Source organism: Notothenia rossii (genome assembly GCF_949606895.1).
Source record: "Notothenia rossii genome assembly, chromosome: 1".
Lineage (NCBI taxonomy): Eukaryota > Metazoa > Chordata > Actinopteri > Perciformes > Nototheniidae > Notothenia > Notothenia rossii.
The window spans coordinates 88714239-88741667 of NC_136912.1; the positions used below are offsets into that span (position 1 = coordinate 88714239).

Here is a 27429-nt window from a genome sequence, read left to right on the forward strand (position 1 = left end):
TGTTGTTGTCGTCATCCGTTTTTTTTTTAGACAGGCTAGCTTAGCGTAACAGCTTCTTACGGCGGAATTATTACACTTTTAAACAGAGGTACAGAAAAAACAGATCGCACAGGTGCGTTGCTCTACAATGGACGCGTTTTTTGTGGATTTTTCTCGCGTTATCGATCAGTCCGTTATGGCGAGATCGGCTAGTTATAGCGCGGCTGGCTAACAGGCTAACAGGCTAATTAAACCCTGACAACGATAACCTGAAGATAACTGTCAAAGAGGAGGACATCATTAATTTATAATATCTAAAAAAGGTTTGACACACCAGAGTGATAACAGGAACTGGTATGAACAAGTCGTTTCCAAATGGGTTATTGGTTTGACTTGTATATTAATTGATTGTGTTGTAAACGAGTGGGTTTTTCAACACAAACAACATAAGGGTTGGTGTGCTGTGCTTCCTTTGGTTTACAGTGAGTCTTAGATAAGGTGTGTCGTGTTAACGGAATTGTTTCCTACATCGCTGTTGCTATAAGACTACATCTAGGAAATAATATTATTTTCATGTTTACATTGAAGGGTTAACTTGGGATAACCGGTTTGCTTTAGGTGAGAGTTACATGAAACGTGGTTATGTCAACGTGTCACACCTGACACTTTGGAGAAATAAGCAGGTGTGACTCACCAACCTGCGCACAGCAACTTTGCACTAGTCCTTATGTCTGGTACATCTCTGTCAATCACACCTCGATATCTGGTTACTTGAAATAACAACATTCCTATTTAATTGCAGTTTAAGTGCACTTCATACATAGTCACAATAGGAATAATATTGCTGTTTTAGATGTTTGCTGATAAACAAGGACGCTGTGTCAGTGGCAAGATTCAGCAACCTACTAGCATTATTCTGTAAAGCTTTCTGTGCCTGTAGATGATTAAGTGGTATATCTTAGGCAAAGCCAAACGTGCTTTAAAATGATCTCAGAGGTATAACACTGGTTAGTTTTGGGTGTTTGGTTAGGGCAGTGGTTATGACTAAGTATTTGCTCTGGGTCTGACTGAGAGCGGTAGTTTATGCATATTGCTGCGATCTTGCCCCCCTACCACAATGCCGGCTGTACTGTTCTCATTGATGCTGCTTGGAGCATTATGCAGACTCGGAGAGAGCATGTCACGAGAGGAGAAAAGCCGCTTGAGGTGAGTTGAGAGAAATCAGACAGTTCCCATTAGCAAAAAAATACATTTTCACACTGAAAACAATTGAACAATGCTGACTTTTGTTTGTGTTTTTCCCCTCCCTGAAGGAACCAAGTGGTTGAGATGTTTGACCATGCATATCAGAATTATATGGTAAGTAAATATCTATTTCCACTACCTACAACTGTTTGTATTTTTGTCATGCAGCTTTGATATTTAAATGTGTTTCCAGATTATATCAAGTGACCAGAACGGTTCTTGTTTGCATCCCTGCCCAAACCAGTTAACTGTAATAGAGTAAAGCATATCTATTGTAATATAAGATGTGATGTTTGTAGTTTTGATAATTTATAGTCCCTGCTGGCTTTTTGGATTTTTATTTCAAGTATCATGTAGATTGTTATGGCAGCTTTAAGATCAGTGTATAAACTAGACTGTAATTGAACTTAGTTGGAGAGTTGCCTAAAGTGCCTCTGCCTTGTCATACCAGTCAAAGTACGAGGAGAGGAGTCGAGGACCCACGATGAGAGCGGTTTGATGAATTATTTCCTTCACAGCACTTGACTGTCACAGTTAAAGGTGATGTTGATGATGATTTTTATAATAATAATGCGTCAACTGGTTAAGAGAGCACGTGGGAATCAGCTTGCTGCCACAGACACGGGAGAAAGACTGAGCGGCTGATTTCAGGCGTTAAGTAGGATCAGGTTTCAACTTTCATGGCTTTTATTGTCATGTGTGCATAGATACAGTGAAGTTATGACAATGAAAATCTTAGGTCACAGGCTCCTCCCACAGTGTAATACAATAAAACAGATAAAGAGAGGGGGATTTAAAACAATCAGACTGAGCTGGCCTACTATTGAAAAGACAAAAATGTAAGGTGCATGGTGTTTAAATTATGTTTTTTGTTTCTCAGGACCACGCGTACCCAGCAGATGAGCTGATGCCACTAACGTGCAGAGGAAGAGTGCGTGGGCTTGAACCCAGTCGAGGTGACGTGGACGACGCTTTAGGAAAGTGAGTAACGCGCTGTTCCTTAAGATCTAATGCAATAACAGAGCAATTATGACATGGGTCAACAGACACACACATAACCACACCTGGTTGAGCTCCTGGCAGAGGTGGAAGTTTACTTATAATTGTATATTACATAACTTTTACATTCATTATTGTGATTCAAAATCTACTCCCTTGCTAAATATATTTGTCTCTCTCCGACAGGTTCTCTCTGACGCTCATAGACACTCTGGATACTCTAGTGGTGGGTATTTTCCATGTTTTGTTGTCTTGCAGTCATTATTTATTTGAAAAGGCAGAATACTGTGAAAGTATTGATGAAATTGGAGAAATGTATGGATTTGGCTATAAAATTGCAAGACAAAAAATACTGAACTGCAGACCACAATGAAGTCTTGAAAAGAGAAATAAACTATTTATTCAGAGCCTTGTGCAGACATCCTTTGTGCTTTGATTTGACTAAATCCAACATTAACAAAGCCATTCATTTAGTATTTTTAAGGGCAGTTGTTTTAAGTCTATCTTGAGTCTTTCACTCCACTTTTAAACTATGAAATGCCTTCTACTTAAACCTGATTTTTATAGTAATGTTTTTTTCTGATTGACAGCTTTTGAACAAGACGACAGAGTTCGAGGCGGCAGTGAGAAGAGTGCTGAAAGATGTGAGGCTGGACAACGACATTGTGGTGTCGGTTTTTGAAACCAACATACGAGTGCTTGGGTGAGATTGGATCAGACTATCAACACATGTCAATGGTTAACAAATAGCTCTTATGATGTAATTCTTTTATTTTTTATTTTATTCAAAGTTATTCTTTATTAGTTATTTTCTGACATTCCCCTTTACATCCATTAGTACTCCAATTTAGATGAACAGTTTCTTTAACAAGGGGTCACAACATGTAGAAGGTCTCAAATCCAAGAAATTCAACATGAGAATATAAAAAACAGAACGTATAGAAATCAATAACACTGAGAATGTAAATAACACAGGTATAACAAAAATAAAAGATGGGTTATATATAAGGTCATCCTACATATTACAATAATACAGTCCAATATACTTAGGAAAAATATCCATGTACCAGAATATTTCAAAAATAAAAATTCCTAATTTGAAAGGAGTCATATTATATTATTTTGGGGTGTCACACAGTCCAGTTCCTTTTTTTGTAATTTTTATAATCCTTCCATTATTAATCCCAGTCCCCCCCTATTAGTTACCTCCATCTTTCTTTAAAAGTTTCCCTCTGTAATCGTAGCATATATGATGTACTTAATTCTTAATGTGGCTCTTGGTCGTGTCTATGTTCAGAGGCTTGTTGGGAGGGCACTCCATGGCCGTGATGCTGAAAGACGGAGGTCAGAACATGCAGTGGTACCAGGATGAGCTCCTACATATGGCCAAAGACCTGGGCCTCCGCCTGCTGCCGGCCTTCAACACCAGCAGCGGCCTGCCTTATCCCAGGGTGAGACCACTGCACACAATACAGAATCCAACCCAAATCAAGTTCAGAAACAGACCTACACGCACTGTAGTCTGTCTAATGCGGGGATAATTAACAAGAATGTTACACATACTTGTTTTTTGTAGTTCTATTATTCCACTTGTGAATATGCTTGATTTTAAATAAATGTAGCTACTCTAGATGAGGTGAACCCACTCAGTTGCAGTGAGAGAAGTCAGTGAACATTGTGTTCAGAACATAAAAACACTTAAAGGTCCCATGACAAGCTTTTCCGGTTATTACCCGTCCCCTTGTGTGTTACGTAGGTTTTTATGCATGTAAACGGTTACAAACCCTCAAAGTACACCCTGTAGCGAGTAAAACTCTAACACAGAAAAGACCTGTCTATGCTGCCCCAGAACGCCTCGTTGGAGATTTAAAAAAAAAAAGTTCTTCCTGAGTATAGTAACGTAACGGTCATAGTGACGTAATGGCTCCGCGGATTGGGGTCATTTGGACCAATCCGCGGAGCCATTACGTCACTATGAGCTCCTCACACACACACACACACTCACTCAGCCTTATATTTTCTCAGCCGCGGCTCCACGATTCCCCGCACACACACACACTCACAGCGTGTGTGTGTGTGTGTGTGTGTGTGTGTGTGTGTGTGTGTGTGTGTGTGTGTGTGTGTGTGTGTGTGTGTGTGTGTGTGTGTGTGTGTGTGTGTGTGTGTGTGTGTGTGTGTGTGTGTGTGTGTGTGTGTGTGTGTGTGTGTGTGTGTGTGTGTGTGTGTGTGTGTGTGTGTGTGTGTGTGTGTGTGTGTGTGTGTGTGTGTGTGTGTGTGTGTGTGTGTGTGTGTGTGTGTGTGTGTGTGTGTGTGTGTGTGTGTGAACGCGAACGCGAACGCGAACGCTCAGGCTTAGTTCCGCTGTATCTCGCTGTCTCGCAGACCCCACGCAGCAACCAGGAAAGGACACCAGTATTCCAGCTCACACTGTCTGCTCCTCGAGCCTCAAAGGGCAGAGCAGCGAGCCCCTCAACGTCCCGCCAACACAGCACCCAGACCCCACGCAGCATAGGGCTGCTCAATTAATCGCAATTACGATTTTGGCTTCCAACGATTATGAAAACAACATAATCGAAATAAAACGATTATTTTTATTTTTATTTTTTTTATTTTTATTTTTTTTATTGTTTTTTCAGTTGAGTTATACTTAAAGTCCAGGGTAATCAACTGTTAAAAACATACTGTTCACATTTTTTTTCAATAAATGGATGTTTTCAAAGTAAATGGATAATCGTTTTTAATAATCGTGATATCAATTATTGACCCAAATAATCGAGATTATGATTTTTGCCATAATCGAGCAGCCCTAACGCAGCATTCACATCTGTTTGTCATTACTGGTGTCATTTCCTGGTTGCTAACAAACGCCATTGTAAAACATAATCACTGATGTTCCGCTGTAACGGTGGTGGACTCATCAGAACAGAGTGGGAGAACTGACCAATCAGAGCACAATCAGAGCACAGTGGGCTCATAGGGAGGGCGGGGGCTGGAGCTCCAACAAGGCTTGTAGGACAGAGAGTGAATACACATACTATACAGAGATGCTGTATGAGAAACCAATGTGATTTTGGAACATTGAACAATGTAAATCTATTCTAGTAGACCTCAACAATGGAATTATGATCGGTAGAAATGGCCATGTCATGGGACCTTTAAGATTTTAGAACAACTTTTCCTGGCTTGCAACATTTTAAAATGACACTTATAACCTCTCAGCTCATGACCACATCAATAACATGTTGTGTTCCACTTCTCTGCGGGTAGCTTTGGAACATTTCTTGTCTGACTTTGATCATGCAAATATTTCTTGCAGAACAAATGCGACTCTTACAACAGATAGTTTAATGGTTGTCTTCCTTCTGCTTGACAGGTGAACTTGAGACACGGTGTCAGGGGTCCTGAGACGAGAACAGGCACAGAAACAGACACCTGCACTGCTTGTGCTGGCACCCTTATCCTGGAGTTTGCCGCCTTAAGTCGCTTCACTGGGGATCCTGTCTTTGAGGTATCAAATCAACAACAATTAAAATATCTTGCTATTACAGCTATCTGATCATGTTGTGGTTTATCATGTAAATTGCACTGCTTTTAAATGCACATGTCAAAAGTGTTAATTTTTTAATTTAACCACATATTTAGGGAACAAAACAGTCATGTTGTCATTTGTCACCAGTGTGAACAGAAGTATACTGCCAAATAAAGTATTATGTATGAGGGGCGATATATTTTAGCCTCCATACTATTCTTAGATAGAAATACCTAATTAGAGTCAAACTACTAGCTTATTGGTTATGAACAAGACTTCACTGTAAAATAAGGCACTTTTTCTTAGATAGAAATACCTAATTTTGAGTTATTTAGACTTAATTAACACTTATAGTTGCATGTTTTGTTACATAAGAATAGATCATATTTGTTAAGTGTTATTATGGGAGAATTACTATTCTTGTGGTACTACTGCCTTATTAGGCCCATATTGAGCAGAGCATATTAAGACCAAAACTTGTGTATAACCACTTCCTTACTTGCAATAAATAAGCACTAATTGGAGGGTTATTGAGGAAAAACTCAACTAATGGCTTATTACTTGTAGAATAAGGCATTAATAAGTGTTTTATAATGACTAATAAAGAGCCAATATTCTGCTTATATGCATGTTAATTAACAACTAGTTGATGGTGAATGTGTGTACCTTAATACAAAGTGTTACCAAAAATAGTTATTTGGAATAATGACTTAAATGTTATCAACTCAGCTAAATACATATCAACAAAACTATTAGAACAGACAAAACTAAGCTTGTGGATCTACTGCAATGTCATTCTTATGGAGAATCTTTGACGTATTACCTATCAGACCATTTTTTAAAAACACGTCGGCTTACAGTACCAGTAAAAAGTTTGGATACAACTTCTCATTCAAAGGTTTTTATTTATTTAAATTATTTTCTAGATTGTAGATTAATACTGAATACATCTAAACTATAAAAGAACACATATGGAATTATCTAGTATACCAAAAAGTGTCAGTCAGCTTCATGAGGTCGTCACCTGGAATGGTTTTCCAACCGCCTTGAAGGACTTCCCAGAGGAGCTGAGCACTCGTTGGCTGCTTTTCCTTCACTCTGCGCTCCAACTGATCCCAAACCATCTCAATTGGGTTGAGGTCAGGTGACTGTGGAGGCCAGGTCCTCTGACGCAGCACTCCATCACTTTCCTTCTTAGTCAAATAGCCCTCACATAGACTGGAGGGGTGTTTGAGGTCATTGTCTTGTTGAAAAACAAATGATGGTCCCAGTAAGAGGCAAACCAGATGGGATGGCATGGCGCTGCAGAATGCTGTGGTAGCCATGCTGGTTAAGTGTGCCGTGAATTCTGAATAAATCACCAACAGTGTCACCAGCAAAGCCCCCCCCCCCACACCAACACACTTCCTCCTCCATGCTTGACGGTGGGAACCACACATGCAGAAACCGTCCGCTCACCTTCTCTGCGTCTCACTAAGACACGGAGGTTGGAACAAAAAAAACTCAATTTGGACTCCATCAGACCAAAGTTCAGACTTCCACTGGTCTGATGTCCAATCCTTGGGTTTCTCGGCCCAAACAATTCTCTTCTTCTTGTTGTTCATCCTCAGTAGTAGCTTCTTTGCAGCGATTGGAACATGAAGGCCTGATTCACGCAGTCTCCTCTGAACAGTGGATGTTGAGATAGTCTGCTACTTGAGCTCTGTGATCATTTATGGGCTCTAATCTGAGGTGCTTTCATTTTGGGTTTCTGAGGCTGGTAACTCTGATGTATTTCTCCTCTGCCGCAGAGGTGTCTCTTGCTCTTCCTTTCCTGGGGGGGTCCTCATGAGAGCCAGTTTCATCATAGCGTTCGATGGTTTTTGCGACTGCACTTGAGGATTCATTCAAAGTTCTTGACATTATCCGGATCGACTGGCCTTCATTTCTTAACAGTAATGATGGACGGTCGTTTCTCTTTACTGAGTTGAGTGGTTCTTGCCATAATATGGATTACAACAGTAGTCAAATAGGGCTCTCCACTGTGCACTAGCCCTACCTCTGCACAAGACAACTGATGGTCTCAAACACATTAAGAAGGCAAGTCATTCCACAAATTGACTCTTGACAAGGCACACGTGTTAATTGAAAACCATTCAAGGTGACGACCTCATGAAGCTGACTGAGAGAAGCCAAGAGTGTGCAAAGCTGTCATCAAGACAAAAGGGGACTACTTTGAAGAATCTAAAAAGAAAATCATTTTCTGGATTGTTTAACAGTTTTTTGTTTACTAGATAATTCCATATGTGTTCTTTCATAGTTTTGATGTCTTCAGTATTAATCTACAAAGTAGAAACATTTTTAAATAAACAAAAACCATTGAAAGAGAAGGTGTGTCCAAACTTCTGACTGGTACTCAGATAATGATGGGTAGGGAACCTGTATCTGCGGAGGTATTGTGAAACAGTGTTAGATATTTTACCCTGTGCAATGGTTTCTGTTTCACATCCTGGCAGCGGCCGACTGCTGATCAAGCAAAGAGCCAATCACTATGATCTTTCTCACAGCAGACAGCTACTGCGGATAGATTTTTTCACTTTTTAAAAATCAATAATGCTCCCTTCCTCACAGGCTCATGCCCGGAGAGCTATGGACTTTCTGTGGGAGAAGAGACAGAGAAACAGCAACCTGGTGGGAACAACCATCAACATCCACTCTGGAGAGTGGGTCCGCAGGGGTGAGAGAAGGGGAGAGGGGACCTGAGGGGAAGGGACCTGAGGGGAGAGGGAAGGGTAGAGGGGACCTGAGGGAACCTGAGGGGATCTGAGGGGAAGGGACCTGAGGGGAGAGGGGAGGGTAGAGGGGACCTGAGGGGAAGGGACCTGAGGGGGGAGGGGAGGGTAGAGGGGACCTGAGGGGAGAGTTGTTCATATGTAGGCGTAAACAAGGACATGGGAAAGTGTGTATTAGATATAAGTATATCTTTCTGTCTGGGTGAGAGGGGATTGCGTTAACGGGTAAAAATAGAAAACATCCAATATGTCTTTTAAAGTGATGTATGGTTGTGTGTCTCCAGACAGCGGAGTAGGAGCGGGAATCGACTCTTACTATGAATACCTGCTAAAGGCTTATGTCCTCTTGGGAGATGACCAGTTTCTGCAGCGGTTCAATATTGTGAGGACAAACACACACACTCTTATACACACACACACACACACTCATACACACGCACACACTCATACACACACACACACACACACACACACACACACACACACACACACACACACACACACACACACACACACACACACACACACACACACACACACACACACACACACATTCATACAGAGTCATTTGATGCCTATTATTGCATAATAGCATTTTCTCAACGTGGCCTTTCTGACAAAAAGCAGTGCTACACTTTTCAGAATGTGCATTTCAGGATTTATTTTTTCTTCTCCAGCACCAAAATTAAATTAAATACTTTTCCTCTGGGGCTGCATCATTAATCAAAATTGCAATATGGACTAGCGCAATAATCAAAACGAAAAAAGCAGTATATATGTTACAGGTTAAAAAATATTTGTTAAAACCAAATTTGAATGAAGTATTCTTGGGACTAGCACCATATATTAAAATATCCCACCATGATTTATTTATTTTATGATCTGTATCAAATATTTACCAATGATAAAGATGCAGAATGATCACTACCTCTAATACCGTGAAACATATCCCAATTGCAATATCAGTCAAAATAATTGCAACACGTTATTTCTGTGTATATCACCGAGCACCACATGCTGTTTTTATATCCTCAATCGTTCTGCTTCGTATGCCTCATTTAGCACTATGCATCTATAATGAAGTACATCAGCCAGCCCCCGCTGCTGCTGGACGTTCACATCCACAAACCTCTGCTCCCCGCTCGCACCTGGATGGACTCTCTGCTGGCCTTCTTCCCTGGACTGCAGGTCAGATTGGATCATAGATATTGAAAGTGTTACTCTTCTAATGTAGGCTTGTTGTGCCATTTCAGTAATCATTGTTTTCAATCTGCAGGTGTTGAAGGGAGATATCCGTCCTGCCATCGAGACACATGAGATGCTGTATCAAGTCACAAAGAAACACAACTTCCTCCCAGAGGTAATCTGTCTTTGTGTAACCAACATGAAAACAGGTCTGCTCTACAAAAAAGTCACTTGGTGTCTTTTAATTTGACCGTGGATTATTCGTAACCCCATATGGCTTGTGTCTCCAACTGTAACTGTTTAGAAGTGAAGCAGCTTGCGTTTCACACGACACGGCTGCTTTTTTAGCTTCGCCTGTCTGTTCTTATTACGATGCTTTGGATGCTGTGCTGACCCCTTTGTCCTTCTCCGTCTCTCCCCAGGCCTTCACTACTGATTTCAGGGTACACTGGGCCCAACATCCCCTGAGGCCTGAGTTTGCAGAGAGCACCTATTTCCTTTACAAGGTGATTTATCACAGAAGCCTTTCATAATGCAGGAGTTCTCTTTTCACTCTACTGAGAGCCTATTATCAGCCACCAGATTTAGCTAAATGACATTAACTTGCAATTATGAAAAGACTCATTACACAGTTTCAGACTCACTATCTCCATTTCTGCAGTTAATAAGCATTATTCAATACTTTGCCTTTTGGCATTCGGGTGTCTTGTAAAATATGTATGAAGGAAAATCTTTGTGTCTGATCAGGGCTCACTGGAGACTTCTCTAACGTTGATGTTCTGTCCTCTGTTATTTTTATATACAGTACAGTCTTTGTTATGAACTTTCTTCTTTACTCCCAGGCCACAGGAGACCCTTACTACCTGGAGGCCGGTCGCACCATCCTGGACAACCTCAACCGCTTTGCTCGTGTTCCCTGCGGCTTCGCTGCGATGAAGGACGTGCGGACTGGGAGTCACGAGGACAGGTCAGGATATAAAGAATAAAGTGTTACATGAGATGATGTAACACCTTGTATAAGCCACAGCTAGTGAGGCAAGGGAGGGTTTAACAGTGGGATAGGTTAGATTTCATTAAACTATAACTGAGCTGGATTAATATTGAATTAATGATGTTAATAATTCAGATTTAAAATACATAATTGATAATACATAATGGCTAGGACTTGTGTTTAATCAAACAAACATATGCCACGGTCTTTGAAATGATCAAATGTGTTTATTTAAAGAGTTATGTGAAACCTAGGCGCTAAAGCACATTATTCTAACAATAAAAGCAATTCAAACATGTTACAATATTTATTTATTAGGAATATTTTAATATTAGAGTAAATATCTGCAATCAGTATTATAAGGATAATATAATAATTAGAAAGATGCTTAAAAATGCATAAAAAATAGATGCTTGAAACATGAATTAACAAGTCAAATACATATCAAAATGTAACCAACAAAACATGAATGTACCAAATATAGAGAAAACAGCGCAGATAAGGTGATCAAATACAGCCTGCTGGTAAGTCTGGCTCTACTCCGCCACGCCCTACATGATTATCTGATCAATCAACCAACAGTTATAACCTCTCGCCTCTTCCCTTGGATCAGGATGGACTCGTTCTTCCTTGCTGAGATGTTTAAATACCTCTTCCTGCTGTTTGCTGATGATGAGGATTTACCGTTTGACATCGAGGACTACATCTTCACAACCGAGGCTCACCTCCTGCCCCTGTCTCTCTCCACCACGCCTCACTCGCAATCTATTCCCTCAAACCGAACGGTACTCCATACAACAACAATTAAAATATGACTTTAAAGGTCACCTATTATGCAAAATCCACTTTTTCATGTCTCTTCTACATCAACATGTGTCCCCTCTGTGTAAAGAGATTATGAAAGTTTCAGGAAAAAAGATTCTCTCTCTTTTTGTCCTGATCCATTTCTATAACAACCTGTCTGAAAATGAGCTGATCAGATTTTGGCCACTTTATGATGTCATAACGATTCTTTTGGCTTGTGGAACCATTAGCCAATCAGCAACCAGGGTAACCCCCCCCCCCCACACCTTATCACCTGAATCTCTTCCTAGAGCTCCATTGAGTTCTTTTTAACCAAATATCTCTCAGAGGGGCGTGGGGAGGGGCTCCTTATTTTCATCTAAAGTAACAGACAGAGAATCAGCACTTTGGAAACAGAGGGGATTATGGGTAATGCTGCAATGATCTGTTTGGTGTTTTGAGCCAAACACTTCAGAGACATGTTTTCAATTGATCTGAGACCTATAATAAAGTAATGAAAAACTGTACAATAGGGGACCTTTAAATGAGAGCCTGTATATATCAGTTCCTAACAGAATCTGTATTATACTCATACTGCAGTCAGAGGAGGAGATGGACGACTCTAACTTCGAGTGGACGTGCCCTAACACTCGCCTCCTGTTTCCTGACCCCGCATACCCTCGTCATCTGAGGGAACCAATCCGTACTGCTGTGGATAAGAGCTGCCCCCGTGCTGCTCCTTACAGGTATGCAAACACACTGACCAGGTTCTGTGCCTGCCCTTTGTTATCTACTCTCTGTAATGCTGTTTCTCTTCCATGTTATTAACTTCTGGCTCCTTTCCCTCCTGTCAGGGAGCCTGGAATGGGCCGCCCTCCCCTCAGGGCGCAGGACTTCATGGCAAACAACCCCGAGCATCTGGAGCTGCTGAGGAGAATGGGCGTCACTCTCATCCACCTGAAAGATGGCAGGGTGCAGCTGGTGCAGCATGCTACACAGGTACGCTGTCTATCAACAAGGGGACACATCTACATATCCTCTTTAGTGGCTGATTTAAAAGACACTGAATCCAAGGCATGAAATCATCTTTTAAGTCTATTAATCGGATGCTCTTGGCAGTTTTGTATTAAATATTATACATTTTTTTTAATTTGTTCTATGTCCTACTGTATATATATTCATGTTGCACTGTTTGACTTACGTTTTAATTGCCATATCTACACTGTAGCTAAGGTGCACATTAGTCCTTGAAAGAATAAAGGGGAGTAATGATTCTATAATGTTTCTTCCCCAGTATATACATACGAGTGTAAAGCAAGATACCTCTAAAAACATACAATGCTATCTCTAATATGAAGAAAAAACACATTTTCAAAATGTCAATAGTTGTTTGTCAAAAAGAGAAATTAAGTGCATATTGTTTTAAAAGGAATACTTCACCCACAAAATGACCAATGACTGTTAGCTTGGATTTGTAAAGAGAGCAGGCCGCCACGGTAAACGGAGAATCCAAAAAAATCTTGATTAATTGTAAATGCTTAAATTCATTTATTTTCACAAAAACTTTACTTTTTAAAACACTACATGCATGTACAAGTAGTTATTTAAACTCTACAACATAGTTTTTTAAAACCCTCTCTCTTCTTCCTCTCCTCTCCCAGGCGGTGAGTGCGATAGCGGCAGAGGACGGCGTGCGCTTCATGCAGGAGATGATGGAGCTGTCCAGCCAGCAGCAGAAGGAGCAGCTACCGCCCCGAGCCATTCAGATCGTCTCAGATCCGTTCTTTGGCAGGGTGGTGCTGACCGCCGGCCCAGCGCAGTTTGGCATCGACCTGTCCAAAAGTGCCACAGGAGTGAGTAGTTTGCCAAGCTGCCAGGTTTTGAACGGGCATTCAGTCCTCCTGTTTGTTTTCCCTCCGAGAGCCTGTCACTTTTTTCCTGGCGTTTGTAAGAGGGCTCTTCCTCTCCTACAATATCCTCCTGATTCAAGCCTACATGGTTTCAGCGCCAGAGGAGAACGTGTGGACAACTGCAGCACCTTATTTGAAAACTTGTTTCATTATTATTTGCAATAATTCCTCCTCCTGTCTCTTCCCCAGTTACGAGGTTTTGTGACGGTGGCAGAACCATACAGCGGCTGCAGCGAGATCACCAACCCTGAGTACGTGCGGGGCCACATCGCCCTGCTTCAGAGGGGCCAGTGCATGTTCGCAGAGAAGGCCCGACACATCCAGAAGGCTGGTGCCATCGGAGGCATCGTCATCGGTGAGTGTGAGGGGCTAACGACAGAAGACGGAGGATGACTGCGCAGTGACTAGATTAGAGCTCCATAAATAGATTACCTTGAAGACAGCCAGTCGATTAGGGTCCAACACAATACATGAGGACTTAATAATAAAGCACAACTCAAATAGGCTTGATCTTAACAAACTGCTTCTATATAGGACCTTTTATAAACAGCTGTGAATCCCTTTATACCACAAACAGTGTATTAATGAATAGATGAAACTTTTAAATTTAGAAAAAGTCAGAAACTAGTCAAAGAAAAATATGTTTTTAGTGTTAAAGATCATTAACATTGGAGAAGCCAACAAGTGTTATAGAAAATCATCCAATCAAAAATAACAGCACATTGTTGCTAACTCTTACAGTTAAGGTAGCTAACTTGGCAACAGCCCGTCTCTTCAGGCCTCCCTCTAAACGTAAACATATCATGATGGACGTAAACAACAAACATGGCAACTATACTCACAGATGTCAAGCTAGCATATTTTGAAAAGACTGGAGTATCGTGCAATGAGTGCAAAGGCAGGGAGAGAGGCAGGTAGGAAAAGTCACACTTTTTACAGTCACTGTGAGACTGAGCGTTGAGCGGCCCGACCAAGCAAGGAGGCAGAACGTCCAAAAATATAACCCGACGTGGGCTTTTATTAAAACATTACACACAGCCTCAATCCTGCTGCTGCTGTTTCAAGTGAGCCCAGCCTGCAGCCACCAGGATCTCACACATACTACCACTCTCAAGACACAGCACCTAAATACACACACAGACTAACCAGACACAGGTGATGGGGGAGCAATTAGACACAGGTGAGGGGAGGAGCAAACACAGGGCACCAGGTGAACACAATCGGATAATCAGCAGGAGGGAACACAGAGACGACCGGAAACAACAGACAAGATGAGGGGTGAACACTTATATAATTAATGCCATTTAGTAAATAGCAGTAACGGCGTCTCGTCGTTACAGTCACACATTCTGTATTTTCTTTTCCTTTGTTCATGTCTGAGCATTCGCTGTTGCTGAATTTAAAGAAATACAACAACAGACATTTCTTAAATAAATTAGTCGACCTTGTTTTAAAGGACTTCAATTAAAAATATTCAATTCAAGGATTCAAGGCTTCTATTGTCATTTGTACATAGCTACAGTGGAGTTATGACAATGAAAGTCTTAGGGCACAGGCTACTCCAGCAGTGTAATACAATAAAATAGTGAAAGTAGAAATATTCTATATACAAGTAATTGGAATATTGATATATATAAGTTGCAAACAGATGAATGTTATGGATGTTCTTTCAAAAGTTCAGTTGTTTAACAGTCTTACGGCCTGTGCGATGAAACTGTCCCTTGTATAAAAGTTGTTGTAAGTTCATTTTCATTTTCGATCAACAAATTCTTTCAGCACCACTATCTCTCTCTCTCATCTCCCTTTGCTCTCTCTCTCTCATCTCCCTTTGCTCTCTCCCTCTCCTTCCAGACGACAACGAGGGCAGCAGCAGCGACACAGCGCCCCTGTTTCAGATGGCGGGCGACGGCCGCAGCACGGACGACGTCACCCTGCCGCTCCTCTTCCTCTTCCACAAGGAGGGCAACATCCTGCTGGAGACGCTGAAGGAGTACCGGGAGGTGGAGGTGCTGCTGAGCGACAAAGCCAGAGACAGAGGTGTGACATGACTCCCTGAGTGTTCCACTTATCACTCCAGATTGATCACATCAGTGGAGTTATCTCTCTCTCCACTGACTGGGCCTCATTATGTTCCTGGCTTCATGAAATAAAGATGAGATGTAGGGACTCAGGCATTATTTTGAAGTCTCGGAGAGCGTGACTCATTCCCAAGCTGTGGTTTATAACAGTGGATGGTTAGGAGTTGTACCCCCTTATCAATATTGCATGCTCATTCTTTTATTCTTAGCTCCTTTGCCGATTCCCTGTGGTGGTTTGTAACGGTGCCTTTCCTCTTGGTTTCTTTTCTTCTTTCATAACCCTCTCCCATTTGGATGAGCAGCAACAATATTCAAAGGTAAACCTCGCCCTGGCAGCCAGATTGAGGGCAGTAAGTATTCTCTTCCTTCTTTCTGTGCCTGTTATTCTCTTTCTGCATCCTTTCTCTTGCTTTTATCTCCATTTCCCCTCTGCCCTCAAACCACAGGATTCGGTTTGTGTTTGATATAAAAAGGCTTGGTGCGGTCACAGTATTGTCATTTGCGATTTTACCCTTCAAAGCTGAGGACACGGCAGCTCTTCTATGTCTGTTAATCATTAGAGGAAACCAATAGCCATATAACAGTGATTTTACATGACCGTTTCTGGTGTGAGACTCACCGTTTATTTTTGATCTACTTTACTTAATTCTAGCCTAAAATTGCTTTTGATGATCCAACGGTTTCCTGTCAAACGGGTTATAAAATGGTTAGATTCCAGAACTAATGCGCGGAAGCCTAAACAAAGGCCATAATCTTTACAAGTAACCTGGGTGTTTATACAGGATCGGATCCATAACAGCACAATAAGAGCTGATATGGATCTGGCTACATGCTTTCACAGACGAGCTGCTTCCCAAAACAGACAATTGGCCACAGACCTTGTTATTATTTTCAAACAAAGCCACCAGAATACAAAAAAGGCCAGATCCCTTTTGCCTTTCTGTACCTAAATTCCACAGCCTTGAAGTAACAGTCATTGCTTTATCCCCTTGACTGTAAAGTATCATTAAAAGACTTGTTCCTTAACACATATCCACTCAGGAGTTAAATATACATATCAACTTTCCCTAACCAGATCGGTGCACAATTCACAGTATATTTTTTGCCAGATGTCATTTCACAGTTGACTCTCAATTTGGTTGCGCAGCTATGTGAGAAAGTCTTTATCCTGTGGGAAACATGACTCACCGTCAGCATCATGCTGTTACAGTTGACAACCTCACGATGAAAACGCTTCTATTTTTGCCCAAGAATGGCTGCATGTTGTAAAGATGACTGACTGAGGAGGAGTATACAGGCTCTGCGCGTCTCTCACACCTCTGCTTTCTTTTTCAGGTGCGGACGTGGAAGCTTCTGAGGGGGGCTGCTTAACTGAGGCAACAACCCCCACCAATTTTGAGCCAATTAGTCAATCGCTAATTAGCACTTTGGCGCTAGACGAGATTAAGCCATCACAGGAGGCTGTCAGTGATGTAGATCAAGACACTAGTCCTATGGACGAAGCTAGTCCTGCAGAGGGAGTTGGACCAGCTGATAAGGAAGCTAGTCCCGCAGAGGAAGCTAGTCACGCAGAGGGAGTTGGACCAGCTGATAAGGAAGCTAGTCCCGCAGAGGAAGCTAGTCACGCAGAGGGAGTTGGACCAGCTGATAAGGAAGCTAGTCCCGCAGAGGAAGCTAGTCCCGCAGAAGAGAGAGCTCCTCCTACAGTGGCGGATTCGACTCAGCCCAAAGAGGAGACAGACTCTGAAAAGAGCAAGGAAGGCGGCACAGACTCAAAGCAGTCAGTGGATGAACTGCTGGCTGATTGGCGGGAAGACTTGGAGGCGTTCCAGCAGATGGAGAAGGACGAGCTTTGACCTTAGGGCTCTGACAGTCGTCGGGCGTGTCGTACCCTGTGACTGCGTTGGGATCCCTCCCTGTGAGGAGGAGCACGGAGGGGCCGCATCATCACCAGTCACCGGGCTCAATCTGGTGAGCTCCAAGAAAGCTGGAGAGACTGTTTCTCTTGGTCTCTGTGGACGGTAACACGTGCCAAGGCAGCCCAAACACTGCATCTCCGGACCATAAGGGAGTCATTTTTAGCCTGGTAGATAATGGATGAGAGACCAGGGTTTTTACCTCACTTTCTCATACAGTTTCTGTTTATCTGTCATAGGAAACCCTATGAATAAAATGGGCCAGACTGTGTGTGTGTTACAGCTTCTCACTTCCACTTCAAATTACTTCTCACACTGTTGTTTTCTCTATGCATTGGTCCAACAATTATGAATTAATCCATCGACCAATTAATTTGATTTTAAATGTGATGATTATATGTGATACATTTACGTCTTTGGCCTAATCATTTGTACACATTGATGTGACTTGAGGACTTAATTCATTTGGGGATGTGTGACTGCAGGATATTTTTTGTTATGGGTTTTATGGTAGACAACGCCAAACTTGATCTTTCTGGAGGATATATGAAGTCATCTATGTAAATATGTATTTGTGGAGATATATTGATTAAAATAATATAGCGCTGCTTTGCTCAGGTTCTGGTTCACCCCACAAACAGCCTCTGGACCACATCGGGTGGAGCAGACTCCCTAAGCAGTTGCTGGGATGGATTACACGGCTGTAGGCGGCCACAGGGGGGCGCTATGAGATCTGTCTGTCATGCTTAGCTGCTGACTGATTGGAAGGAGCAGAAATAAGCCATTAAGTTAACGTGATAAAATGTAATGAAATAAAAGATTAAGAGGGAAACTGGGAAGTCTGGCTTGGTTATTTGTCCTGTTTTTACACTGGATGTTTAATTTAGTTGTTAAAGTTGATAAAAACAAATAATATATTAAAGGAGATTCAGGATTTTAGATGTAGACCTGGCTGAATCCAAGTAGTTTTCTTACTGAATGTTATAACACTAGAAGGGATTTCAAAGTTGCTCTAATATATCATACTGTTAAGCATCTCTTTTCTGAGGACTTTTTGAGGAAATGCCTTTTACAAGAAAGCGGAATAGATGAGTGAGAGGTAACATTTTTAAACCAGTTATTTTCCAAGAATCATTTTTCTATAAACAGTGGGTGTACACCCACATAAAATCAGTTAAATTAATATGACATTCTCAATATGCACAATATAATTACTGTCAAACTGATTACTGCTGCAGTGGAAGAAGTGATTACATATTTTAATTAAGATTAACAGGAGCTATATTCAGTTACAAGTGAATCCCTGCATTACAATTGCACTCTAAATTGGAAATAGAAAAAATGCACTCTAAGTGTCCAGACTAAAAACAGTTGTATCGATTGGGATTATTATTACGACTTATACATTGCCATGTCTGCCCTTTAATATTACACCTGGTCGAGGTGGAGACACTTTTCCCTAAATTGTTAAAAAAGCTCAACACATAATTTTGTCTCCGATATTGCACTGCCTTTTACTTGATCATTTATTTCTGTGACCAAAATAAACTCAGGTCCAGCAGTACATTTTAAAAACATGTAATATGTTATGAAGAAAAGTTTAAATATAACTTTTTCTTTTGTAAATGTATCTTTAGACATTGCACTACATTATGATTCGGAATTATACGATTCCGTGGTGGATCACTTTTATTTCTTGGAGAAAAATAAGACTCAGTAATTTCCACCAATACTTTACAGTAAGTATATTTAAGTGACACCAAACATGGAGCATTTTATGAAGAAAAAGTTAAATATAGTCGATTTTTTTGTCAAAATATCTTCAGATATTGCCCTGCATTATGTAGGAAATATTAAGATCCTGTGGTTGAAGCAGTAATTTACACGATATTAAAGTTACACTAGTGTGGTACCAAACATTACGTGTTCTATGAAGAAAAGGTGACATATAATCAATTTTTGTTAATGGGTTTCCTTCAGATATTGCTCTGCATTAGGCTATGCATGGGAAATACTAAGATCTCGTGGTGAAACGCTTTTATTTCTGGGACCAAAATAAGACAAGATCAAGCAGTGATTTACAGTAGGCCTATATTAAAGTGACACCAAGTGACATTAAACAATAAGTATTTTATGAAAAACATGTGAAACATAGTCCATTTTGTTAATGGGTTTCCCTCAGATATTGCTCTGCATTATGCATGGGAATTACTAAGATCTCTAGGTGGATCACTTTCATTTCTGGGACCAAAATAAGCCTCATGTCCAGCAGTGATTGGTGAGTTGGTGGGGCACTCCTCAGCAAGATGGCTGCATTGCTGCGCGCAATAGTGGCATCCTGGTGAAATGACGCAAGCCACAGTTTACGTTCAGTCCTTCAGGCTCTGAGCTCTCCGGTATCCATAGCGCAGATCCCACCCGACTCTCAGCCGGAAGACCTACCGGCTATCCTCCAGTGGACCGAGCGCACCCGGTTCATTTGAGTGAGTAACACCGTGAATTACTAGTTAATCTTCTCCCAGAGGTGTCATATATCCCTGGGAGTAAACCACGCTGCTGCCTGTGGTTTCTTTCTCTCTTTACTCCTCTCTTTTGTTGTTGTTTCCTGAGTGTGCCGTGATTACCCGGCGCTTTCCTTTCTGCACACCGCCGCTTAGCATTGATCGATGTTTTGTTACTTGGCGGTGCAGATATATCTCATAATTTCACGGGCGATACAAGAAGCAAGAGGGCTTCAAGTGGGATGTGTGCATTTCTGGGGGTTCAGTAAGTGTGTGTGTGAATGTGCCTCGCTTGGCTTGGACAGCGTTGGCTCAGCGTATTTGAAATTTTCCACACATCCTGGTCTGCTTTGCCACCCTGTCCCGCTGCTCCCTCCCTGCCTGCTGCCGTTGTAGGGCCGTCTTTCGGGGGGGAAACACTTCTGGTGGAGACAGTTTCTGGAAATGAAATTATGTGTACACACAGGGACACCGTTTGCATTACCTCTCCCAACAACCCTGCCTCCCCCTGTGGGGAACAAAGCCCCCAGTGTCTCCCTGTAGCACAGCTGGACACAGCTGTTGAGCCGAGGTGTAGCTTCAGGAGCCCCAGGACGGAGCTCTGTGGTGGGGCCAGGAGCTGTAGCTTCAGCCCCAGGACGGAGCTCTGTGGTGGGGCAAGGAGCTGTAGCTTCAGCCCAAGGAGGGAGCACCGTTTTGGGGCTAGAGCTACTGCTGCTACTGCTTCTGTCCAGCATGTGTGCCTCCCAGCTCCCAGAGCATTCCAGGATATGAACCATTGCCTTCTGCTGATCACCACACATGCATTTCGAAAAACAAGGAATTACTCGAAGGCAGTCTGTTGCTCATTATTGCCTCAGAGGGAAGACAGGGAGCTGCTTCTAATAGTAAAGCCACAGCAGCCAGAATTAGATTTGATACACAGACTCATTTGCAACTCAACACTCTTCTTCAAATGTATCCTTGCCCACTTCCTCAGACATTATTATACAGCAGCAAAGAGACTGGATAACTGCTTTCCTGGTTGCTGCTTCAAATGTTGCTATATGGCCATTAGCTACTGTAGATTTCCCCATGTGATCAACACCAGGCCATTACATCCATTTGGTGTCTGTGTGCAGCACCCTGGTGTGAAAGTATGTTGGTGTGGCCAGCATTACAGCACGGAGCATGCTGTCACCAGCAGCTTACATCAGGGTTTTATACTGTACACGAGGTGACGATCATCAAGTAGCAGCAATCCTGTGAGTGGATGTTGCGAGACCCCCCCATCCCTGCTTGATTTATCTCTCTGTCCTCATCCATCTGCCTGCCTCACTTGCTCATCACATAGTCTGTATGTGTGTGTGTGTGTGTGTGTGTTCATGAGTCCCTGCTCACATATGGCTTTTGGTTCCGGTGGCTAGCAATAGAGAGACTGAACACACACACGCCTCCTCACTCTTCTGTCTCTTTCTCCGAGGCAGGAGGGTCTATTCTTAGTCCCTCTTCCTCATCCCCTCAATCATCTTCACCATCATCCTGGCGTCCAGATGGTTCACCTGTGTGGCCCCCTCACCTTGAGCTGGTTTAACAGCGGATCAGGTGATTGCCCGGCCCCATGTTTGTGTCTTGATGTAAAGCCTGTGATGTCATTGGTGAGGATGTGGAGGGTTTCCATGGTTACCGGGATATCTTCTGTGTGTTTGTGTGTGGGCGTGGGAGGGAGTTCCCATGACTGTGTCTTACATCCTGCTTGTGTTTGGTCTGCCTTTGCGTTGCATGCTCTGAGCAGCATTCAGTGCTAGTGCTGTCAGGTGTGATGAGGTAGTCTGTATTGCAGTGCCGAGAAAGCACAAGGCCAGCATAACACGATCCCTCCGGGTTCTGAGTGTCTGTCACTTTGACTGAGAGGCCGATCGGTTCGCCCTACCTGACTGCATTTTCAAAGCTCAAGCAGCAAACGTTGCAGCATGAAAACTAAAAGCTGCACTCTGGTTGAAGGTTGCAGGATAAGGATTTATTTTCAGACAATACTGGCAACGAAAAATTACCTCCTCATCATGGCCGACACTGATCAGATGACTTTTTGTATTTTAAACAGAAGCTTATAACCTGCAGTTTCTGCACAGTAAGGGTAAGAACAGCTAAGATAGTGAGTAAAGGTGGATTATTCAATACTCCATAACTCTGATCAAATTTAACTGACATCACTAGTTTTCACAACCTATCAAAAAACAGTTCTTACTGTTTACATGTTCTTCATTGTCTCTAGTTAATAACAAAACGTGCATAGGAATTAGCAATCCTGTTTTCTCTCTGGGACATCTGCTGTTGTGCTGGTTCTTGTACTCTTTGCAATGACAATAGGGTTGAATGTAAACAATCAAAATGTCAACATCAGCGACTAACTGCTCGGCTCTCTAGTCAGGGTGGTGCATTTAGTTCTGCTTCTTCTTCTCTGTGTTTATTGGCAGAGCAAACACTAACTGTAAAGAGGCATATTGTCAGATACTTTATCAGAGCGTGTAGATGCTGCACTTTACGTTAAGATAATGAAAGCAATTTGGCTTCTACAGCGCTAACTTCACTATGGGAACATTACATCATATAAATCGTACTTAAGTGTACAATCATTTATATGCCTGATAGATTTTGTGCATCCCTGCTGGTGTCTTTATCATCACTTCTGTTACTTCTGGTTAGTGTGTCTGCATTGCAGTCTACGTGCAGAACACTGGATGTGGTTTATTTCCTCCATTGGTCTGCCTTCTGACAGCTCGCCTTGACTCAGCATGGGTTGGCCGTGCAGCCTTCATGCATGCTTTGCGTGTTTGCCTCTGTCTCATGATAAAGCAGTGCTCTGTGTCCCTGCCTGTGTTTACAGTGCACTTTGTGTTCAGAGTCCAGTTGGAACAGGACATGGAGACAGGGTTCACTGCTGATTTAGATAGCCAATTCTTTTTTTCCTTTCTTATCTCTTATTCTCACTCTTGTATTGCTGTGTGAATCTCTGCACAGTGTTTTCCCATCAGATGGCATGCATCTTTTTCCAATCTGCACCGTAGATAAAATGGTTTCTGATAGCATCTCTAGACACGATTCTTGTTAATGACAACTGCAATGTTGGACTGATGTGAGAAAATAAATGGACCGTTCAACAATATATTTAATAGTACAATAAGTGATAGGGAAAATAAATAACAACAAACATGCTGCTGTCTTTGGTTGGGTATTGGTTATTGGTGCAAAACACTTTAATTCTGTTTTGTGCACAGACACTATATTACTTTGTGACATTTAATGTGTACATTTGGCTTTCTACTCAAGATATGTTTTACTTTAGAAGAAAACAAGACACTGCAGGAACTAAATATGTTGTCATTTTAATTGATCTTGATACCTCAACATTGATATGAATTCAGGTTATAGCTATGGTAGTGATCAATGTTGACTTGAAACATCCACCACTATAACTGTCTACAGGGAAGGGCAATACTTCAGTTAGCCTGTTGTTTATTGACTTCCAGGTGAACCATATAAACCACCATAAACCATATAAAAAGGCTAGGGCTGCAACTAACAACTGTATATTTGTATTTATACTTTATATGCAATCTATCTGCTGAGTAATGTCTCGATGAATAAGACAGAAAAGAGTTTTAAAATGTCTTTAATGCCTAGTTTAAATGTCATGCTTTTTCCTATCAAATCAACAACAAATAACAGACTGTTAGCTTCACTCTGATGACCCTGATCTGACCCAGCATGTTTAAGCAGCTTCAGGCATGTTTTATGTCATTATTTTCAACGATAGTGAAGCATTTTTCTCTTGTTGCTTTTGCAAACGCTCCCTGAACGCCTCGAGTTAAAGAAACTAAAATTGAGAACGGAACAACACCAGATGTCATCAACGTTTTTTACCAATGTCCAATCAGATTAATTGAATGGCAGGCCTTCTGTGGTGGCAGTTGGTGAAATTTGTATTCCGATAATAACTCCAGCCACATTACCAAGTGCAACTGCTGTCTGTGGATTGTGAATAACTAAATCTCCCGTTAGGTGTCATTAGTGTATTTTACAGATGATAGAAACTGTTGAATTAAGTCTATTGAATAAAAGGTGTCCTGTCTGTCGAGTGTGTCCCTGTGCAGGATAACAGACGACGAAAAGAGATGGTTTGCATGTCAAATAATACATTTGTGGAAGTATCACACTAACCATGGTGAGACGTGAAACACAGGCTCATCTACAGCTAGTTGGTGGAGGATAGAGCATACAAACATGTCATTGTGTTTCATTCACACAGACTTGCATCCGAAAAGAGCTTTGGAAATTATCCTGCTGCATGCTCGCCCATTACGATATTCATTTTCTTCCACTGTGGTAATTTCTAATTAATATTAATGCCGGTATTCTTCTATTTTGCTGCTTGGTTTGATAGCAATTCGGATGCATTTTTGGAAGAGGAAACATAAGTATCTTTGACCTTGTGTGGCTGCTGTGTGGGAGGAAGCCTGCTTCATCAGCTGTGCGAGTTGTCATTTCGAAATGTAATGAACAAGCGCTTTTTCAGTCATACTAATATTGAATACTTACATGCAATGATAGTAGATTTTACAGGTCTACAATGAGAGAATAGCAGTAGTTCTTTTACATTCTAGAAACCGCAGCCAGGATAGAAATAAATGCTTTTTCCACAGACGCATTTAACTCACTTTTTAAAATACATCTGAACAATAGAGCCAGATCTTAAATCAAGGGTTCAACAAGGAAGTGTGTTCTTTTGAAGAAAGAAACTTTAGACTGAAAGCTGGCATTAATGACTCACTTTTCTGGTTGCTCTTCATGTCAACGCAGGAGGTAGCCACAATATCACTACAGCATTTCTTCAGTTCCTTAACCTCTTTTAGATCATGCGCCTTCCTTTCTAACCACCTCAGGCTCTGACCTGCTTTTACCTCAGCCCCAACAGGAATCATAAGTACATAGTAGTATCAGCAGGGGACAAGAGAAACAGGCTTGACTACTTGACTTTTTGCTTTTCCAGGGGATTCGTTTCGCTCTTGAGAAGTCATAGGTACAATGCCAGCGAGTAACAGGCCTCAGAGGAGACATTTCATCTCCTAGCCAGGACCCTGTAAGGTGGAACAATCCATTTCTGTACGGTTTGCTTCTTCCTGGACCACCTTTCACCCCTTTGTCTTTCGTCCTTCTCCACCCCCTGTCTCTCTGTTTCTCCTCTAAAGCTGCAGTAGTGAAAGGAGCCGTGCATTTATGGGCCTGGAGTGAAAACATACGTCTACTCTCTTGCCAATGTGTAACAACTTGTCCAAAAACCTGCTTTTATTTCTGTAACAGCACATGCCTTAGCTATGTGTGTCTCATTATCAGCCACGCGGCCAGGCTACAGTTTCCCTAACAGAACAGAGGAGCTCCTGTATCCCCCCCCCCCCCCCCCATCCTTCCCCCTCTCTGACCACTTGTCACCCTCATTACAACAGAAAGAAAGAGGAGAGAGTTGTGCTCATACAACAGCAGACCAGTTTAAACACAAGGAATCTACTTTGTTGTATTGGTGCATAACATAAGAATAGCAGAATGGAGATGCGCACCTGAAGGAGCAGGGCAGCACTGAGAGAAGCGTCTACTGTCCTGCAGCCTGAGTGTAGGTTGGCACAGCTTGTCAGGCTTGTCAGGCTGATGGAGTGCTTAAACAGGGACAAGAGGAGAGGTGCAGAGCATTTGCTGCCTGGCTAGAGTAAATATTATGGCGCGCTGGCCCAGGAGTTAAACTGAAACTCTGCCTTGTCACAGAGCGAGGCAAAGACACACTGCAGCACACAGCAGTGATTCTCCAGCAGAGTGTCACAGAGCAACTGCAGTTGGGCTGTCATGAGAGAAAGCATTGTGTTTGTTAGGTTAGTCATTGGGGGGGGGGAAGTGTTTGCTGCTGCATGAAGGTTGGCAGATGTATGTACAGTGAGAGGATGATATACATTTATCAGATGTCATAGAGGTCAATTCAAACATTTCGAATGAAAGTACAGTTGTAGGCAGTAAGTTAATAATGGTTGGACTGCCTCAATTTCAGGGTCCTGGTATTGTCAACACTGGCGTAGTATCACTCTGGCTACTGGGACACTGGAATAGAACAGAGACTATTTTCCTACTATTACAAGTCAAAATGGCCGATCGTTGATTGATTGATGGCAATATTGTAATTTATGTATCATTTAGACAAGAAATCTTGATTTGTCGGGTAATTATTACTTTACTGTTTCCGCTGTCATTCCTGTCCACTCTTATTTTATAGCTATTCCATGGTAGACACTTCAGATTTATTGCATTTGAGCATGAAACCAATAAACACTAAAACTCAACATAGATGTTTGTCTTTGAGGAAGGAATTGCATATCGCAGCGTGATTTATGCACATTTCCGAAAATGTTCTAAATAAAACAGATATCGATAAAACAACATTTAGTTTTTTGTCAAGACTTAACACTTTAAAATAATGTTACACACCTTGTAAATTAAATATTGTCATAAGGCAGTCCAGCTCATTGATTTGCATTTTAAATATTGCGAGTCATTGCTTAACACACCCAGAGATATGAAATGGGTATCCACCTCTGTGTTATTGACATGGTGATAGATTGTATTTCTGCACTGTTTTTTTTTATTAGAGGCGGGCCACTGTAAGAGACGACTACCCCAACTAACATCATAACATCTGGATACATGTTTATGAGATAAAACATTAACCTTGAGGTTATAAGACCAGAGGAACTGAAAGTCAACTTTATTGTCAATCTTTCAGTTTGTGTGTACAGACATAGAGATCGAATTACCGTTTCCCACAATCCCGAATACAAAAATAAAAATATGTATAAAATATATCATATATTTAAGCAATAGCTCACGACAGGCCGTGGTATATGCTCATTATATCACAGCTAAGGGGCGTGGTTCGGCCTGACGCAAAGCGGAGGGTCGACAACCCCCTTAACTGCAGGAAACCCCCTTAACAACCCTCTTAACAACCCCCTTAACAACCCTCTTAACAACCCCCTTAACTGCAGGCAGTTTGCCTTTCAGCCCAACTGTATACTGTTTGTCTCAGGCGCGGAGGGATACTGACTTGTTGTGAAAAGTAACTTACAATTCTACCCGTGGTATACGCTCAGTATATCACGGCTAAGAACCAATCAGATTGCTTGATTTGACTTGTCCGTTTTATAAATATATATATATATATATATATATATATATATATATATATATATATACATATACACACACAATCAACAGACACAGTTATACATATGTACAAAAATCAATATATACAAAATAACAGTCACTTCAATATATTTGTGCAAGATTGTCCATAGCAGCGTAAAAAGTGTTTACTGCTTGACATTTCAATGTTATTGATCATGAGATGCATGATGATATGCGTGACTTGCTTAACAAATATGTCTTAACCTTTCTCTAGGGGAAACCCTGTTAAGCTAGCATGTTGCAATGCCCTGATGAGCTCATAGAGCAGCGCAGAGGGTG

The 27429-nt window shown here is 41.8% G+C and overlaps 2 protein-coding genes across 5 annotated transcripts in view; both read left to right on the top strand.

Moving 5' to 3' along the window:
* edem3 (ER degradation enhancer, mannosidase alpha-like 3) lies at positions 1-18218 on the top strand. Of its 3 annotated transcripts, none has more exons than XM_079640712.1 (21): positions 1-1185; positions 1293-1338; positions 2105-2205; positions 2410-2449; positions 2814-2926; positions 3521-3674; positions 5597-5731; positions 8363-8468; positions 8808-8905; positions 9586-9711; positions 9800-9883; positions 10131-10214; positions 10551-10675; positions 11313-11484; positions 12083-12228; positions 12337-12481; positions 13144-13335; positions 13582-13747; positions 15244-15429; positions 15773-15820; positions 16806-18218. In XM_079640712.1, exons 1-21 carry the CDS (start codon positions 1097-1099, stop codon positions 17324-17326), a joined length of 2877 nt encoding a protein of 958 aa, XP_079496838.1. In that variant the 5' UTR covers positions 1-1096; the 3' UTR covers positions 17327-18218. The 3 variants fall into 3 exon arrangements, with proteins under 3 accessions (XP_079496838.1, XP_079496839.1, XP_079496840.1); XM_079640713.1 differs by having other exon boundaries at positions 2-1185; positions 15773-15787; XM_079640714.1 differs by lacking the exon at positions 15773-15820 and having other exon boundaries at positions 2-1185.
* Positions 18219-19670: 1452 nt separating this feature from the next.
* The window catches only part of LOC307013506 (uncharacterized protein C1orf21 homolog), a 33047-nt gene continuing 25288 nt past the window's right edge, over positions 19671-27429 (top strand). The window contains exon 1 of one of the 2 annotated variants that reach the window (XM_079640906.1): positions 19671-19869. The gene's annotated coding sequence lies outside the window, so the exon portion shown is untranslated. Of the gene's footprint in view, positions 19870-21452; positions 21472-27429 lie in introns of those variants that run through there. The other variant, XM_079640907.1, reaches the window with a different exon arrangement.